A 16,980-nucleotide genomic window follows, 5' to 3' on the forward strand; every position below is an offset into this window, starting at 1 on the left:
TACCTACTACAAAACGGAAACCAAAAGTAATTAGGAAAGAAAAAGAAAAAAAAAAAAGTTGCTGAGCAAAAGTGGTTCTTGTATTACTTCTTTAAAAAGTGAAGATCATATTGTTTCAGGTATCTATAATACTTCCAAGGCAAAACTGACTTGTAAAAATACATATTTTTTTTAGCTCAAATTTGAGATATGTTCATCTAACTAAAATATACTGCCTCAAATGAATCTTTTTTAAGCTTAGGGTTTTTGTAGAGAAGCTCTAGATCTAGTTCTCATGGTTATGATAACGTTTTTGTGAACATTTTAAAATATTTTCTTACCTGATTTTTGCATAGAGTTTAGGTAAGCTTACACTTTTTTCTGATATAGTCTTTCAACTACCTACACCCTCCTTACACTAGAAATCTTGAATATGAAAAAAAAATCAGTTTCCAGTTTTTGTGAAATTAATATTAAATAATTTTTCACTCTGAAGCCAGCTAGTGATTAACTTAATCCTATTCAAACTTACAAATTTAATTAAAAATCTTTTAGTTTTCATAATAACGTTAGCTGGTGAAGAGCAAAAAAGATTTCCTTGTTTAGAGTTTTGTAGGCAAGAGGTAATTCAAAACAAAACAGACTGTACCCCTAACACAGAATCAGTCATCTGAGACAAAGAAAATTGATCCTGCCCTGGACACAGGTGTTTTTTTTTAATTGTTTCATTTTGTTTGTTTTCATCTAAGTTATGCCTTGGATTGAAATCTCAGTGTATTTGACAATTTGTGGGTGGACTGAACATTTATGTGCTGCAAATTGCTGCACCAGAATCCCAGATGAGAAGTCTGTGAAAAAGTCGTCTTTGAGGAAACAATTTTTTGACTTGCATGTTGATGAACAGATACTAAAGAAGTGATCTGCTTGACAGTATTGTTTAATTGTTTCTTTTTAATATTATTTGAGAGCTCTAATTAAGAGGTTTGGTTTTCAGGTTGGTTAAAAAAGATGATAATGAATTGAATGTACTCAAAATAACATCCAGAGGTGAAATCATGGTTACTCCTGGGGCAAAACTAAAAGTAACAGCTGAGAAAGGTACGTTAAAATGATGTGAAATAAAAATACATTTGCTTTTTCTTTTTTTTTAATTACATAATGCATGTATAAACTTTTAAACTGTGTTCCTTGTTAAATATAGTTAATTCAGGCCCAGTCGTATGAGTACTAAATGTCTAGAAAATATGTTGGTGGCTTCTGTGGGAAAGTTCTACTCTTATCTAGAATTATGCAGAGGGATCCATCCTTCTGTAACTGCAACTTTCTTGAAATAAAAATACTGTTTTGTCAACTTAGCTTTTTTTCTTCCCCTGAAAATACTCATTTGATCTATTTAAAGATAGAAAGAAACTGCTTTGAAAGAGACTAAGCAGACAGTTACTTAGGTCTTTCAAGAGGAGTGCTAAAACATTTTTGAGAGGAGATGTAATACTCTGTTGAAAATGTGTGGAGATCTTGGGACAACCACAGTGACAGTTGAACACATTAGAAGCTAAAGCAATGTGTTCCTTTAAGTTGGGCTTTTTCAGTTTTATTCAATAGTGGGACTAGATTTATTACTTTTTTTATATTTGCATTTTCCACTCATGGAATTCTGTGATTTGCATGGTTCTTAATGCTAAAAATATCAGCCAAAAGGATACAGGCGTTTTAGAATACGCAAATCTAGGAAAAGCTAATAGAATTAGAAAACTAAACTGGGCACTGGAGCTGATGGTATTTATGTATGTATATGTGTGTGTATGTATAAATTACTCCTATCCCCACTCCCTCGTTTTCAGCAGCTGACTGGATGGCTTCTCCTATGGTACTTGTGTTCTGTACTCCTGATGTGAAAAGCCCTTCCGGAGCAAAGAGTACGGCCTTAGCAAGGTCACCAGAGACAAACGAACTGCCTCCTCCCAGCCACGCAGGAACGCCAGGGTTTCCAGATTTTGAAACAAGATGGCTAAAAACAGAAGCTAAGGTAGTGTGTAGCAATTCTGTACATTTGCACACGCTTTTTTTACCATAAGCAGTTTCTCAAATGTGAGTTTAGGATTCCTTTCCAGGACTACTTTCCTTACATTATTGTAGATCTTTCTAATGGTAATTTTGTAAGAACTTTTATTAAATACCAAAGATAAGTAAATGAACTGAAAGCATTTTGTACTTCTTTTGCAGCAGGTAAAGCAGGGGGAGAAGGTTGAGTCAGTGACAAAGAATGATGCAACAGATAAACAACACACAGAAGATAAATTTTCCTTTGCTGTGAGCTCTGATGAGTATCTTAAACATTTTGGAGACCCTTCTCCTCCCAAAATAAAACACTATGACCAGTTACTCAATACTCCTCCACCTCCAGAAATAACAAGGATACCAGATGATGTTCTACAGGTTAGCTAATATAATTTTTTTGGTCTAGTTTTCATACCAAAATAGTAAAATTAAAAGGGCTTTGTTCTGTCAAATTTTGTTCTTCAGAAAGAAAGTTCTCTGCTACTTATTAAAAATAGTTAAACTGCAATCCTGTTTTGAGTTCTTAGATAATTCTTTTTATTACCTTTTAATTTCCTGTAGATTCTGTCCAGGTATAATTATAAGGAAGACTCTTCTAAAGCTAAGGACATGGACACCAAGGCAGGAAGTGCTACAAAATGTGAAAGTGGTTTCACCGATTACCGCAACAAGGAAAACAGGTATGATCACAAACTTGGTTAAGTAACTTAATGTGGAGGAGCTATGGAGATGTTTTAATGCATTTAGAAATTCATGCAGCTCCTTGCTCTTCAGCTAATAAAATGGCTGTTATTGCTCTGACTAAATAACTATTCTTTGGGAAGGTATCTGACTGCCTTTATTGCAGAGTACAGATATTATGATTGATTGCGTGTTTGCATCCTCTCAACTTTAAAAAAAAATTAATAAATTAAGGTAGAATTTTACTGGTTTATCCATAGGTATATTTTGCTTCATGGCAATCAAATCACCAGTGGATGCTTTCTTCTAAGTAAATTTAGGCTATAAAACTAAGGAATTAGAGAAAACTATATAAGTGACACAAGATTTCACAGTCATTGTGGCAAAAACAAAGTTCTGTGAAATGCAAAGCTACCTTATGGACAATGTAAGATGAAATTAGGCTACAGTAAGTATGAGTAATCTTTGAACAATGGAGTAATACCTTTAGAAAGAACTTGATCGATTTGAATAGAAAGAATTTTTTGTGACTACTTGATCAAGTGCAGATATTTCTGATTTGATTAAGTGCATATTACATTTGTTGATTATATCTTAAACTTGGGGTCAGTACAGGCTTCGTAGGTAAGAGGTACAAGGAACACATATGGAGTCAATAATCTCAACAACACAGAATGAGACTGATAAAAGTAGATATCTTAATATCCTTGGTGTTGGAATCCGTCCGAGTAATCAAATGGAACAAAGCTCTTACTTTAGCTGACCCTTCTTTTTTCTTGTCAAGATAGTAAAGTGTTCAATGTTTGTGTCTTCTGCTAATTCAAAATATGATGGAGATAAGTTCATGAACTCTTCTGAATGTATTTGCAGAGTATATCCTGGATTTTTCAAGCCAAACATCTGAAATCAATCTGAAGGCCATGTTGAGACTGATTCGCATTCATGGATCTTATCACCGAAACATAACAAGCTAAAGAAGCGGAAGAAAATACTGGTGGGAGGAAAGAGCCATACAAAGGAAAAGCTCTTTTTAATAGAGAAAAATTAGTTATCCGTGATATGGATAAACTTGTCTGAACTAACAACTTGTCCCAATTCTTTTCCTTGAAATTATTGGCAAAATATATTGAGGGGTTTTATATATATGTATATATGTTTCAGAGAGGACTGGGGTCATGTAAGAGTACTTTAGTTGTTCACTTGATTCTCGTGTTTGTGTACACGTGTTTGCAGAAGGCTGTAGAGAAATGTCGTTAGGTTGCAGTAAAGGGGAAATCCAGTATATTGCCCCAGAAAGTGTTTATCTCTGGCTGCGCTAGTGACACTGTGCATTTTTTCAGGGCTGAGTCTGTAGTATAGTACTGCAACAGTTTTGGTATCTTCAACATAAGCATGTCTTTTTTTATTGGAAGAGTAACTCCTGTTAAGACGTGTCAGACGTTCTTGCATCAGGCCTGTTACCTGTCTGTCAACGAGGCATTTCTTATGCTGCTGCTTCTTTCTTATTATAGTGTTCTTCCACTGATATTGTATTAGGTGCTGTATGTCTGTTTTCCTTTTGACGGTCTGACCTCTCTAGCTCTAAAAGGTGACTCTGAATCGAATATGATTTTTTTTTTTTTAAAAGATATTGTGCAATTGGTACTGGTTATGTATATCTTCAACTGCTGGAAATATTTGCTGGCAGACATGTAGGTAACTGTGCTGCTGCCGTGTGCATTCTGTAAGTAGTAGCATTACTTCTAAACATTCCCATCTATCCCTCTAATGGCTGACCACGCTTAAGTTCTCAGAGCTGTTGGGCACTTTCTTGACTTTTTTTTTTAATTTCCCCTACCAGAGATTTTACTTTAGTCCACAAGAAATCCCAGCTACATATCCTTGTTCGGAGCTAGTTTGCCATTTCCGCTGTTGGCTAGTTCTCTTTGTGGCTACAGGACTGTTCTTATCAGCTGTATGTGGTCTTCCTGTTGATGGCTAAAATTCTGTCATTTATATGAGGGCAAGCATGTGACACATGAGAAGGAAGAGACTGTCCCAGGAGGTGGGGAGAAGTGTAGGCTTTTAAGTTCTCAGTATGTGCAAACATCTAATGCTGATGAGAAGTATTTCTCCAGTTACTTAAATAGACTTGTCCTGGCTAAAACCTAGCAAGTAAAGGTGTCTTTTTCCTGCTATTCCAGTCATTCTTCAGGATAAGCATACACCATATTGACTGGAGAAGCTGATTTTCTACTACTTCTGGCCTGAGCACACTGTCACTTTTCTGTGCTATCTTCTGTTTAAAAAATTATATATGTATTATTATGTGTCAGTCTTGGAGCTTGATTAATGCTTTTGAATACTAAATAAATCTGTCTTAGATGCTTGGTGGCTGCTTGGAAAACTAATCATCTGCTGCTATAGAAATACTTGTTCTGTCCAACTTCTTCAGAGAGTGAAGGTCAGACCTGCTTCCAGCTTCCTCATAGACTAAAACCAATTAATGCTGGATACTAGTCATGGAATTTCATGGTCTTAAGAAGTATTCTGCTGTAGAACAAGAATATTTTGGTCATTTTCACCAGGGGTAAGCAGGAGGGGTTTCGCAGCCAGCATTTTCCCTCCACAGCACTTCATGGGAACTTTCTTGCCTGAAGCAAGCCAGATACCCTGAAACAGAACAGGCAGCACTACTGTTCTGGTCCTTGCTGTATTCCCCGTGGTGCCACCACTCCCAACAAACGAAGTTCACAGAAGGGCTTATAATAAATGTCTTTTCCTTCAGCTTGAGAACAGCGCTGCCCTCCTCTCTCCGCCACTAGGGAACCGAGGAGTTGTACCTAGCAGTGCTGGTGTTCTCACCATGAGCCTCTTGCATCGTTCTTCTTGCCTATGCCCCCTGCTACATTTCATAGCTACTTCATTAACTAATACAAAAGGGATTCAATTACTACTTTGAGATACAAGTTATCTTTAAGATGACAATTAAAATCTTAACATTTGGTCTACTCAAGCTGTCATGACATGATGCTGACATGAAACTTTTTGAAATCTAGAGATGGAGTTTTACTAGTTAATTTTGGTTTTACTTGCATTAGGGTAATATTGTAGGCAGGCAAGAATATTGATGTTTGTACTTATGCTCTTCTTTCTTGCAGGACCATTGCCCTGATGTGGATATAATCAAAGCAACAAAACAAAAACTAGTCGTAGTTTGGCATGCTTTACCTTGGAAAACTTTTCAGGTTTCAGCAAGGCCTAAGCAGTAGTTTGAATATTGGGGGTGAGGGAGGGAAAAGTTGGCAGAAATGAAAGCATGAGTAGTGTTAGGTATTGCTCTTTGCTCAAAATAAGCTGGGGAGGGAAAGTTCTGTGTTTTGGTTTTGTCTTTTGGGTTTGTTGTGGTTTGGTTTTCCCCCCCTCCCACTCTGATGGGCTCTCTCAGGCAGGTGGCTGTGTGGCTGACTGGTAAACTGCCCAAGTTCAAATACTGAAACAACCAAGGGTGTGGGTGTGGGGCTGGAGGAGGGTAAAACTGCAGTTTTAAGCCAGTATTTGTTCTGAAGAAAGGCTCCTCCTGCTGTGCGCTAGCTTCTGAGTGGGAATAATGTGAAAGAACTTAAAAGTTACATGTTAGTTTGTTGTGGGATTAATCTATTTATAGCATTGACCTGACAGAAAGTTCAGTTTGAATAGAAAGTAGCTAAATAAGTAGCACAAGCAGTAGTTCTGTGAGGGATAGTTGTCACTAAAAAATAAGCAAAATTGATTTGGAGTGCAGTTCTGTGTTGTGCTTAATTTCATTTAACTGGAGACTGCTTCCACTAGATGCTGTTTCACCAGTTCTTTTGCAGAGACTGCGGGTTGTGCAGTTTTACAGTGGATTTCTTCCATCTGCCAAGCCACTGAAAGGCTAATGAATTCTTTCTCTTCTACACTGAGATTACTGCTGAGGAAGACACAGTCAGCTTCTGCCTGTATGAGCACTAGATCAAATTTAAGGGAAAGGTGAGAACAGGATCACACCTTCTAGCAGCAGACTGCAGTGAGAAAACATTGAACCTAGAGCCAAATTACACTCCAGTATATAGGGACATCTGGGAAGCAACCAAAAAAGCATAGTCTTTAGGGGTTTTTCTATTTTCTGTGGTTCTTAATTTTGAGGTTTTTTGTTTTTCAAAGTATATCAAATGTGTCAGCTAACAAGCTTCTCTCCATAATCCCATTTGTTGTCAAAGGAGCATCTTGATTGTTCTGCCTTGGCAGCACCTAAGGTGGTCAGAACTTTCTTATCTTGGAAATATTTGCTTGAGGTTAAATGCAGATCTCACAGTGAAATTAACCTTCCCAGATGGTTGTCAAGTGAGTAACTGACAGGCATCACGTTTAGTGCCTCCCATTGTGCTTTTATGGATGTGTTTATGAATCACTGGAGCAGTAACTGGAGCCCAGTCTTCCCTCGTTATTTAAAGCATAATGGATGCTTTAAATTTTCTGTAAGAAAAGGGATATTGCTTTAAATTTTCTGTAAGACGTAATACTTGCTTTTTTCCCTGTTGTCATTATTCAAATATTCCAGTATTTGTGGTGTTCGTATGTGCTCCATCATCCATCAACAGCTGAAGCTGATGGTGGAGCTGCTTTGTATTTTGGGAATATTTGTTTCCCTGTGGGACAGTAGTACAGAGATTTTGGCATTTGTAAGGAGCAATGACAACATCCAGTGGCCACACTATGGAATCACATGTATGTTAGCACACAGGAGTACAACTTTCTACCAGGAAGACATCAGTCAATGCTGGCTAAATTATCTATCTACTTTAACAGGAAAGCTCATGCTGTTCTTCTAGTAATACTCACTTCTACAAAGGGACAGTTGACATCATGTTAGGGAGCTGACTAGGTCTGTGAATTTCTTTGATCTTGTCTAATTCAAATCGAAGAGTTTATTGAAAAAAAAACCTTAAAAAAAAAAAAAAAAAGCACAAATGCACACACAGAGGAAATGGTCTGTGGAGGATGTTCTGCTACAGGGGCATTTCTCCTGGGGAGAGACCAAGCAAAGGATAGCTTGCAGAATCTCCAGCAGCAGTTTCAAAATACTTTCATAATTCTTGGCATTATGTACTCTTGGCTTAAAGCCCCGTGGTTATGCTCCCTAATGATTGCTTACGCAACTGTCACAGACCAATCTAAGGCCTTGCTGCGCGGTGCTGCCTTCCCTCTCCTCGAGCTGCGGGTCCCACACCCTTGGTTGCGTCACTGCCATTGTGGCCGCAGGGGAAGCTGTTCCTGCTTGCCCAACCACCAGGAACTAATTGTTGTTTGCCAAGGTTAAGTTGTTCAAGGACTTTGCACGCTGACCTAAATCGCTGCTCACCTGCAAAGGCACTGACGGATGCTGAAGCGAGAAGGGAAAGGGCAGGGAATTGAGCGCCAGGACCTCTCCTCCTTCACTGGCAGTTTAAGCTGCTCAGGGAATTGTACCCCGGCTGCTTTGGTGAGGCTTCCTGAGGCTGTTGTTCCATGAGTGCTTCCATGGCAGCTGAAGCAATTCCTCTTCACCCCAGCACACATCGTTCCTGCTTCTAAGCCCCCTTCCCTGGGACAGCTGCTCGGGTGGCTGTGCATGAATTAGGCTGGAAAGGACCCAGCTACTACAATAAACCTCATTCTTGGAAGAGGGTCCTGTAGGTGCAGAGTGCTGTGGTTTGATCCTGGCCATGGAGACTGTTGTGATGAGGTGCTGGCTGGACTGTATTTCAAACCTTTAGTATTTTTATATGCATGTGCTTCCCTTCTTCCTTTCAAGCATGAGCTTCCTCTCCAGTTCAGTTCTTAAGCCACAGGCAGCAGGAGTGGGGCACGCTTACCAGCTGGCCCCAGGCTGAGCAGGTGGGTAGTGAGGAGTCTTGGTGTAGGACTGCTCTGGGTCTGCTGCTGTTCTTCAAAAGTCCGACCTGCAGCCGCTCTTGGGGCTCTCCCCTCCTGTGTTCTGAAGCCTGGGGTACGTGCCTCGTGGCTTTCAGATAGAAGATCGCAGCAGACTAGAAGTAAAAGGGTCATCTATGCTTGCTCCTATCTCTTGCTCAGCAATGGAGTGCTGGCAGGTCTTTTTACATCTCTCAGAGGTGCACTGAGGACTGGAGGAAAGGGATACTTAGATTCAAAGAGCACGCACAGCATGATTGTCTGGGCTAGGTGATATTTTGGGCCCCTTTTAAAGACTCGCAAGTCTCTTCAAGCCTAGAGACGCTAACTCATGTTTGTCTGAAGCACAGAGTGGGGAATTCATGCCTCAGCCAGCACTAAGAGGAGCTCACCCAGCAGTGCTCTTGAAGCTGTCGCAGTGTTCACTGGATTTTCTTGCTGAGTGTTGAAGAGGTCAAGTGCTTTGGAGCCGGGATGTCTCTACCTGAGGCTGTCAGTTCTGTGAGACAGGAAATACCCCAGTGAGAGTCCCAGACACCCCGTCCCTCTGAACTCAGCCCTTATCTCCAGCACCTTGCCCTGGAATGCCAGCTGGGCACCTCCTCATCCCAGACAGGTCGCTGTGGCTGGGCACAGCTGTGCATGACCTGACATGGGAGTTTTACAATTCACATTCCTCAGGGTCCTGTTTTGTGAGAACTGATGGGTCTTGTTTAACCCAGCTGATCTGCTGTAATGTCTAGACACAAGGGTTGACAACAGCAGCAGGTAATTGGATCCCTTTGGGTTTTGGCAGTATCTTGGCGGTTGCATTAGTTACAGTGCTGTTCTTTAAGCACAACTGTACCTGTTGTCATTCATTTGCACTAACACAACAGGGTTTCTGATACTTTCTCATTTTTCAGTGTTTTCTATCACAAGAGTGAGAATGTGCTGATAATGCTTAATGTTTTCCTGCTGCATCACGGCTGCTTCTGCTTTTGATGAGAGCTGTAAAGCAAAACTTAAGCCCCAACAACTGCTCTGGTCAGACAGTGAATGAGGTGCCAGAAGAGTGTGTCTGGTGCAGCCCAGCTTATTGACAAAGTGTGTGTGTGAGAGTTGTTCTCGCTTATTAACTAGCGAGGGAATTAACCCAGATACCAGTTCCTCCGTGAGAGAGGCAGGCAGCCTCTCCCCAAAGTGCTGCAGAAGAATTTTTGTAAGTGTTGTGGTGCCGTTGCAGAGAGGGCAATGGCTGTTCTTCTGAAGGGGTGGACTGTGAAAACAGAGCCCTTAGTTTTGGTCAGAAGGGGACTATGAAAACAAGAACCCTTAGTTTAAGGCCTAAGCATGCCATTTTTTCCCTCCTGGCCAAAGATGAACAATAGCAGTGATGTTTATGTACAGCATAACAAAGTAATGGTGAAGGCTTCTTGGTGTGAAAAAAATAACATTGTTTCTATACACTTTTTTTTATTTATTAAACTGTGTGTGGAGGGAAAAGCATTAGTTTAGGTGTGTAAAACGAGAGGGGAACAAAACTTAGTTCTAAGAACTAAGCACAGAAACATGAAGCTACATATGTGGGAGCAGAGCAGCCTGCAGTAGCTGCTACGGAGGGTAAAAATGAGAAATCAGGGGAAGTTGCCTCAGTTCTGTAGCTGGGTCCATGTGACTGCTGCACCCCACAGGCAGGATGCAGGGACTGGAGACTGGAATGAGTGGCGCAAGAGTTTGTCCCTGGTTAAAAAAAAAACTGAGCACCTCTAAGGAAGGGCAGGGAGGGGGTGAGGCCTGGAGGCACCCCTGCTAGGGATGTGGGATCCCTGGAGGGGTCTGGGCAGGAGGCAGGAGCTGCCTGGTGGTGGGGTTTAACTCCTAAGAGTCAGGATGCAATTTTTTTCTTTTTAAAAACCTATCATCCTCGTTCTTCACCTTATGCAGCTGGGAGATGAAAAGGGCTTTGGAAGGGTAGGTACTGGTGGAAGTGCAGAAATGAAACAAAGAGCTGAGTCTGTTAGAGCTTTGAGCATCAAAAAAAAAAAAAAGGAGGAAAAAAACACCTCATCCAGCTGTTTTGATGAGAGACAAAACTGGTTACGAAATTGACGCATACAAAGCAAGTCCTATGGACTGACAGATCTGGATGCAGTTTGCTTCCTGCACATATGGGATTGCTCACTGTTGTTGAGTTTTGAGACTGTGTTTTAATTTCCCCAAACAAGTGTTGCATATGTTTTACTCTGTTTAGGCACTGACATCCTTCCTCAGCTTTTTACACTGGCTTTTTTCACACAACCTCCTTACTGAGTAAATTCCCTTCTGTGCAGTGAGAACTCAACAGGTGATAATTTTCACTTACTGTTACACCTCTTGCAACATCTGGATGGTTGTAGCCTGCTGCTATCTGCCTTCACAACTGTTGCTGTATCCTGATGTGTGAGTTCAAAACTGTTGCTGACTGAGTACTGGATTTTGATTGTAGGGAATCCCTAACCCCAACTGCACTGTCATCTCAAGTGTCTTTTCCCATAAAAATAGGTACAGAAAGTTGAACTCTCTTGATCTGTGCATTACTTTCCTGTGTGAAGTGCAAGTGTTTGAAGGCAAATCTCTTTCTTGAGAGGTGTTTTGCCTGAAGCAGCTGAGGAAGGGAGCTGAGGCCGATATTTCTGTGGCAATCATGTGAACTCCACGCCTAAGCAAGTCAAGCTGAAGCATTTGCAACCAAAGCCAGTTCTACATGTTCATTTCCTGGTGATTTTGCTTCATGGACCACCAAATATAAGGCCAGTAGGTGTTCTTCGTTTTCTCGGAGGTGTGCAAAGACCAGCTGCAGGCTGGGCAGGCACAAGCCCTCACTGGGCCACATCTCCCATTCCAGCCACCTCCTAGAGCAGCTGAGTCACAGACACAGGCTCATTTGCTCCTGTTGCCTTATATATTGATGACATTTAATTTTGAGAATTACCCTTAAATACAATTAAAGCAAAAACCAGGACAACAAAGTGAGGAAATGCCCGTATTCCTGTGTACCGCTAATAGCAGGTTTGTCCTTGCCGGGAGACTGTGCAGTTCTGTAATTACACAGTGGTTGCTGTGGGACTCGCCGACGCCCCGGGGCAAGAAGGCCACTTAACAGGGGTCTTCACTTTTCTGTCTGCCTCAGTCTGTAAGGTGCCAAAAAAACAGACGGCTGATCTGACGGTCATGACCCAGCACATAGGCAGCAGGGGACCCAATCCCGACCAAGGTGACGCAGAAGTCACTGAGCCATTACCACATGCAGGCTCCTCACAGCAGCAGCATCTTGGAGAGCCTCCCCTCGCACCAGAGGTGTCTGCCTTCACTCTCGCAAAACATCCCACCTCTGGCCACACTAGACCAGCTCTGCTGCCACTTCCAGGCTCAGCCCTTTATAAAGCAGTATTTATATTTTCTTGAGCACTCCTTAAAAAGGGGTGAGGAGCACTCTTCAAGTCTTAGGGGAAGAAGTGACAAGGATGCATTCATGAAGGCTGAAATCACAACTCCCCAACTTAGAAGCCAGAGAATGGGGACAGAAGAGGATGAACCACGGGCAGAACTGAACCTAAAATCCCCTGGGCTATAGTGTCCCTGGGAGAAAAAATAAATACGTAAGTCATAGCTCCTCAGAGAAGGCATGCTGTGTCCTCCTCAGACAGGAACACTTACTTCAGCCTTAGGCCCCGCGCTGCCAAGGGGTAAGGAGGAAGGCGAAGGCCCTAAAGAGCAGCTACAGCTTCTGCTCTTGCCTTTCAGCGCACGGGGTGCAGCGTCGCTCTCCAGAGGGCCTGGGCAGCAATGGTCAGCCAGCAGCGACATAACCCCAGGACAGCTGGAGCCTGCTGCAAGATCAGAGGCACCTTCGTGTCTCAAGATCTCCCCCTGCAGTGACAAAAGAAAGTGGCAGGCGCTGAGCTATGAGAAACCACAGGCCCCGTCCTCCCGCGTTGTGCTGGTTTGCTAGGAGATGGTTCTCTCTTCTTTCTCCCACTCCTCAAGAAGGTACCAGGCAACATCAGGTATCCACCACACAGACCAGCCTTCCAGGTCCCCCATGGACAAATGAGACCTCTTAGCTACCCCTTTCTCTATTTTGAGATTCTAGAAGCTGCCTGCTGACCACCCCAAACACCCTCCAGCTCCCTTGGCAACCCCTAACACAGAATAGCCTTGAACCTTGATACCTCGATACCTCACAGCTACCGGGCTTTGCCCTGACACCTAAGGGTTACAGCAAATCGAGAAACATGCTCAGTACAACCTGCAAGGATTTGTGAAAAGCCACCTTACTGAGAGCTAAGCAGCAAGAGTCACCCAGCTCAGAACGTCAGTGTAGGGTCCAAAATCATATGTATTCATTAAACGGAGATAACCAAGGGAAAAAGGCTTCCTTGGAGACTCAGAAGCCAAAATTGGGTGTTGCCTTCTTGGTCAGTGTATGCCGACAATATACTGCTTGTGGCTTACCAGCCCAGGAGACATAGGCATGCAGGCCAGCTGCGCCACCCCACAGCTCTGCTTGGCCAAGACCTCGTTGGTCATGGTGAGGACTCTGACGCATACCGCCAGAGCAGAGACCTGCTGCCTCCTCTCTCGGTTCATCTAAACCACAGGCAAGAGCATCTCTGGGCAGAGCACCCACCATGAAGTTTTCACTAGGACACAGTTCTGCCTGCTCCTTAGTCCTAACCTCCACCTGAAAACACCACTTTTCTTCTGGCCAGGTCTCTGCAGATACTCCCATTTTCCCAGCTAGTGGTCTCCAAAGTGGGGTATGCAAGACAAGCCAATCTCCAAAGCAGTACACACACAAGCAGGGTGCAGGAAGTACCACCTTTCTTTTTAATACAGTAGTAAATGTATGCAATTTTGAAATAATTCTGGGGACATATGCTCAAATATTTTTCATTGCACTGTCAATAAAGTAAGTTTGGAGACCACTGTTCTAAGAAAATCAAGGCTTTCAAAAGCAACTTAATGAGTTCCATTTTTAAAAGACACTAGCTCTTCAGAACTCAAGTAAGGCTGACGTTCAAGTGTGCCGATCCACGCGTTCCTGACAAGGCCAGCAGCATGAGCAGCCTGGCACGCACTGGTGTCACAGAGACCACTCCCAGTCCCGAGAGCGGGACAAGATGGAGCACCACTGGAAGCCGCGGCAGTCTGCCCTGGCCCCCCACACTATCCCACAGGACAGGGAGCTTTGCACAGATCATCTTTGCACAGATCATCTTTGCAACACAAAAGAACACATCTTTGTCACAGATCTCTCAAATGTATCAACATCAGTGGGTAGAGTGACACCCAGCTCGTCTGCCTGCAGCCACACCGCTCACCTGCTTATCCCCCCAAACCCAGCCAGCAGCGGTTTAGGTTTAAGAAATGCTCCCGTACAAGGAACCCCCACTAGGTCACCCACCTCTACCCATCAAGCCCCAAAGTTAACAGTTCAAGGTACTGCCCCTCCTTTCAATTTCAACTTTGGCTTAAAAGCTGACTTGCAAATTTCTCTGCAGAAAACCACTTCAATAAAAAACTTAAGAACCACACAAAACAAACACCACAAACATTATCAAAAGATTAATACTATCAATCTTTATTCCAAACAAGACAGAACTACAGAACACCTGTAATCCTTCTGGACGTATTTTATAGAAACCTTGAAACACTGGACACACTGACTTACTGTTTCAACTCTAAAACAATCAGGGATAGGATTATGGCACTGCTAAAGGTAGGTGTTTCTTCTAAACAAATAAAGGTTTAAAAGTTCACTTTAATTTCAGCTCAGCTTTGTTTTCAGGTGTTCTCGCTTAGCAACAAAAGCAAAAAAATAAGCCTGCTTTAGAACAGCAAGTAGGAATAAACAGAAGATGTAATTGTACAAAGAAGCAATAGCTTAGTACGGCCTCATGCGGCTCGACGGGGGTGGTGCACGATTCGGAGGAGTAATTGCTATATCCAAGTAGTCTCCTATCTGGAATTTCTGAGACTGCAATGTCATGGAATCATCCGTGCCCTTCCTGCCCGACATGGTACTGCCAATCTCCTTCACCCTGCAAGCAGGAGAGGAAACAAGTTAGTTATCACAGAATGGCTTAAGTTGGAAGGGACCTTAAAGTTCCAATGCCCCTGTCATGGGCAGGGACACCTCCCACTAGACCAGGTTGCTCAAAGTCCCATTCAGCCTGGCCTTCAGCACTTCCAGGGATGAGGCATCCACAGCTTCCCTGGGCACATCAGAGGCAAATCTTTTTATACGTCCAAAACAGATACTGCATCAGCTCACAACAACCTCTCCAAGCCATCCTCTGCACTGCATCTGGCATTTAGCTTGCATGTAGGATTCTGGGGTTTTTCTCTCCAGTATCAGGTGCACCAAGAAGCGCTACACCAAATCCTCTTTCTGATGGGGCAGTGGGGTGGGGGAACCTTCTACATATTAAGTTAAATACTAGAGAAAATCCCTTTATCCCTTCCACACAGACACAGACCAAGACCCCACGATTCCAGGGCAGGATTCATCCACGGGCTGCTGACAAAGGCCAGCTCATACTGTTCTGGGAGACAATACACCTGCAACAAGACCACTAAACCTCAAATGCATTCTGAGATGCAAGACCTTCCAAGCCTCATATCACCAGAAAAAAAGTTTAATATCAAATTGTGGGACCATGTTCTGGTTGGTTCCCAACACAGTGACCAAAGCCTTCAAGCACCCAGGTTCATGGTTTTGGGAACAAAACAACAATGGTCACCAAGCAAAATTTAAGAGTTTACAGAGGTCATCCTATAGTCTGTTATGAAGAGCTCCAGAAATTTGATATTTACGTTCTAAAGTTTAAGATGAGCATTAATGAAAAATAATTTACTGCACCAGTGCCTGAAGTCTTCTATTAACCCAGAGAAGAAATGCCACTCACCTGTACCCAGGCCTCTTGAGATCTGTAAAAACAATTGCAAAATTGAAGTGTGTGCCTTTCTTCCGTGCTTCTGGGTAAACTTCTTTCACTAAGCTGGTCAGCTCTTTCAGAGTTGCATCCATCCTAGATTCAACAAACCAAAAGAAGTTCAGGTTGTCAAAAGCAACAACAGTAAAAAAAAGCTTCCCAAAACTTATTTAAGATGGAATCAATACATTCAATATTGCCTTCACATACCTTCTGTCAACACCTGAAGATGAATAAGATCTCACATTCTGGCTATACAGTAAGCCACTAATTTCACAACCACATGACATTCCAAATACAATTTCATCTAACAATCAAGGGAGAAGAAGTTGCTCCAGTTATTGATTATAACACCCGGGAGAATCCGCCACTTACTGTACACAGGAGGCAACACAGTCTAGTGCAAATGTAGCTTCTAATTAGCTAGCTAACTAGCTCTCAATTTACTGCAATATTCACCCCCATATGTGTTTTAACACCCGCTTTTCCAGATCTCTCAGAAGAATTACCATTTAAACAGTGGGGGCATATTTTTTCTTTAAATGCATTTATATAAAAACAGTATGAAGTTTCCTTACCTAAGCCAACATCTATGTTAAAACAGTGAATATTACAATTGTAAAAGGAAATGTAAGAAAATGAGGGAAAATTTATTAGCAAGTTCTCCATTTCCATTAAGATTTCCATTTCTGCCCTAACAGGCAGCACTCCCCCTTTTCCCAGCCTTCATCCAGACCAAGGCTAAAGCTCATTTCTAGAATTTCAAGAGCAACAAGACTCAATCATCACAACTAAAACGGCTCCTATTACACAGAATGTACACTCGCTCTGAGCTTCAAGCACTCAAGGAACCGTGTGTTGACAGACAATGCCCATTCTGACTCCTGCAGATGGCAAACAGCTCAGACACCATCAACAGCCTGGACTGAGTCCATAAATCCCATTATGAAGTGAATTAGAACTGCATGCTTTGCTACCCACAAAAATGGATTTATTCAACCATACAACACATCTCCAACGCCGACTGAAGCAGTTCTCTAAACCGAGTGTGAGAGCAATAAAAAGCAGCTCTGTCAGCTCTGACCATACAAAACGAAACACACTCGTTGACTCTCGAGCAGCTCTGACTTAAACCAACATACCACTCGCACAACAGCTCAAGCTGTCCAGGACAACAACCTCTACTGAAAAAACAGCACTACTGGAACTAAGGCTTTAGCATTAGTTAAAAACCGCTGTTCTTAACAGAGCTGTGCTGAACAGCTTCATCCTGATAACGAGGTACACCGCAACAGGAGCCTCTGACTCGACGCCTCAGTAATGGGGCAATTGAACCGCCCCGGGGTTCAGCGTGCGGCGACCAGCGCGGCTGCAGCTGCGCTTCCCGCTC

At 42.6% G+C, this 16,980-nt stretch overlaps 2 protein-coding genes across 2 annotated transcripts in view; one reads left to right on the top strand and one right to left on the bottom strand.

Annotated features, from left to right (window-relative positions):
• The window catches only part of SKA3 (spindle and kinetochore associated complex subunit 3), an 11,245-nt gene extending 5,362 nt beyond the window's left edge, over positions 1-5,883 (top strand). The window contains exons 4-8 of the mRNA XM_009864436.1: positions 974-1,077; positions 1,821-2,008; positions 2,212-2,415; positions 2,599-2,717; positions 5,859-5,883. Of these exons, the coding sequence (XP_009862738.1) occupies positions 974-1,077; positions 1,821-2,008; positions 2,212-2,415; positions 2,599-2,717; positions 5,859-5,883 (640 nt within the window). The remainder of the gene's footprint in view (positions 1-973; positions 1,078-1,820; positions 2,009-2,211; positions 2,416-2,598; positions 2,718-5,858) is intronic.
• Positions 5,884-14,432: 8,549 nt separating this feature from the next.
• SAP18 (Sin3A-associated protein, 18kDa) lies at positions 14,433-15,686 on the bottom strand. Its single transcript, XM_009864435.1, has 2 exons — positions 15,564-15,686; positions 14,433-14,696 (listed from the first exon to the last, which is right to left on the bottom strand). Exons 1-2 carry the CDS (start codon positions 15,683-15,685, stop codon positions 14,540-14,542), a joined length of 279 nt encoding a protein of 92 aa, XP_009862737.1. The 5' UTR covers position 15,686; the 3' UTR covers positions 14,433-14,539.
• Positions 15,687-16,980: the final 1,294 nt, after the last annotated feature.

The sequence above is a fragment of the Apaloderma vittatum genome, unplaced genomic scaffold (genome assembly GCF_000703405.1).
Source record: "Apaloderma vittatum isolate BGI_N311 unplaced genomic scaffold, ASM70340v1 scaffold8062, whole genome shotgun sequence".
In the NCBI taxonomy this organism is placed as follows: Eukaryota; Metazoa; Chordata; class Aves; order Trogoniformes; family Trogonidae; genus Apaloderma; species Apaloderma vittatum.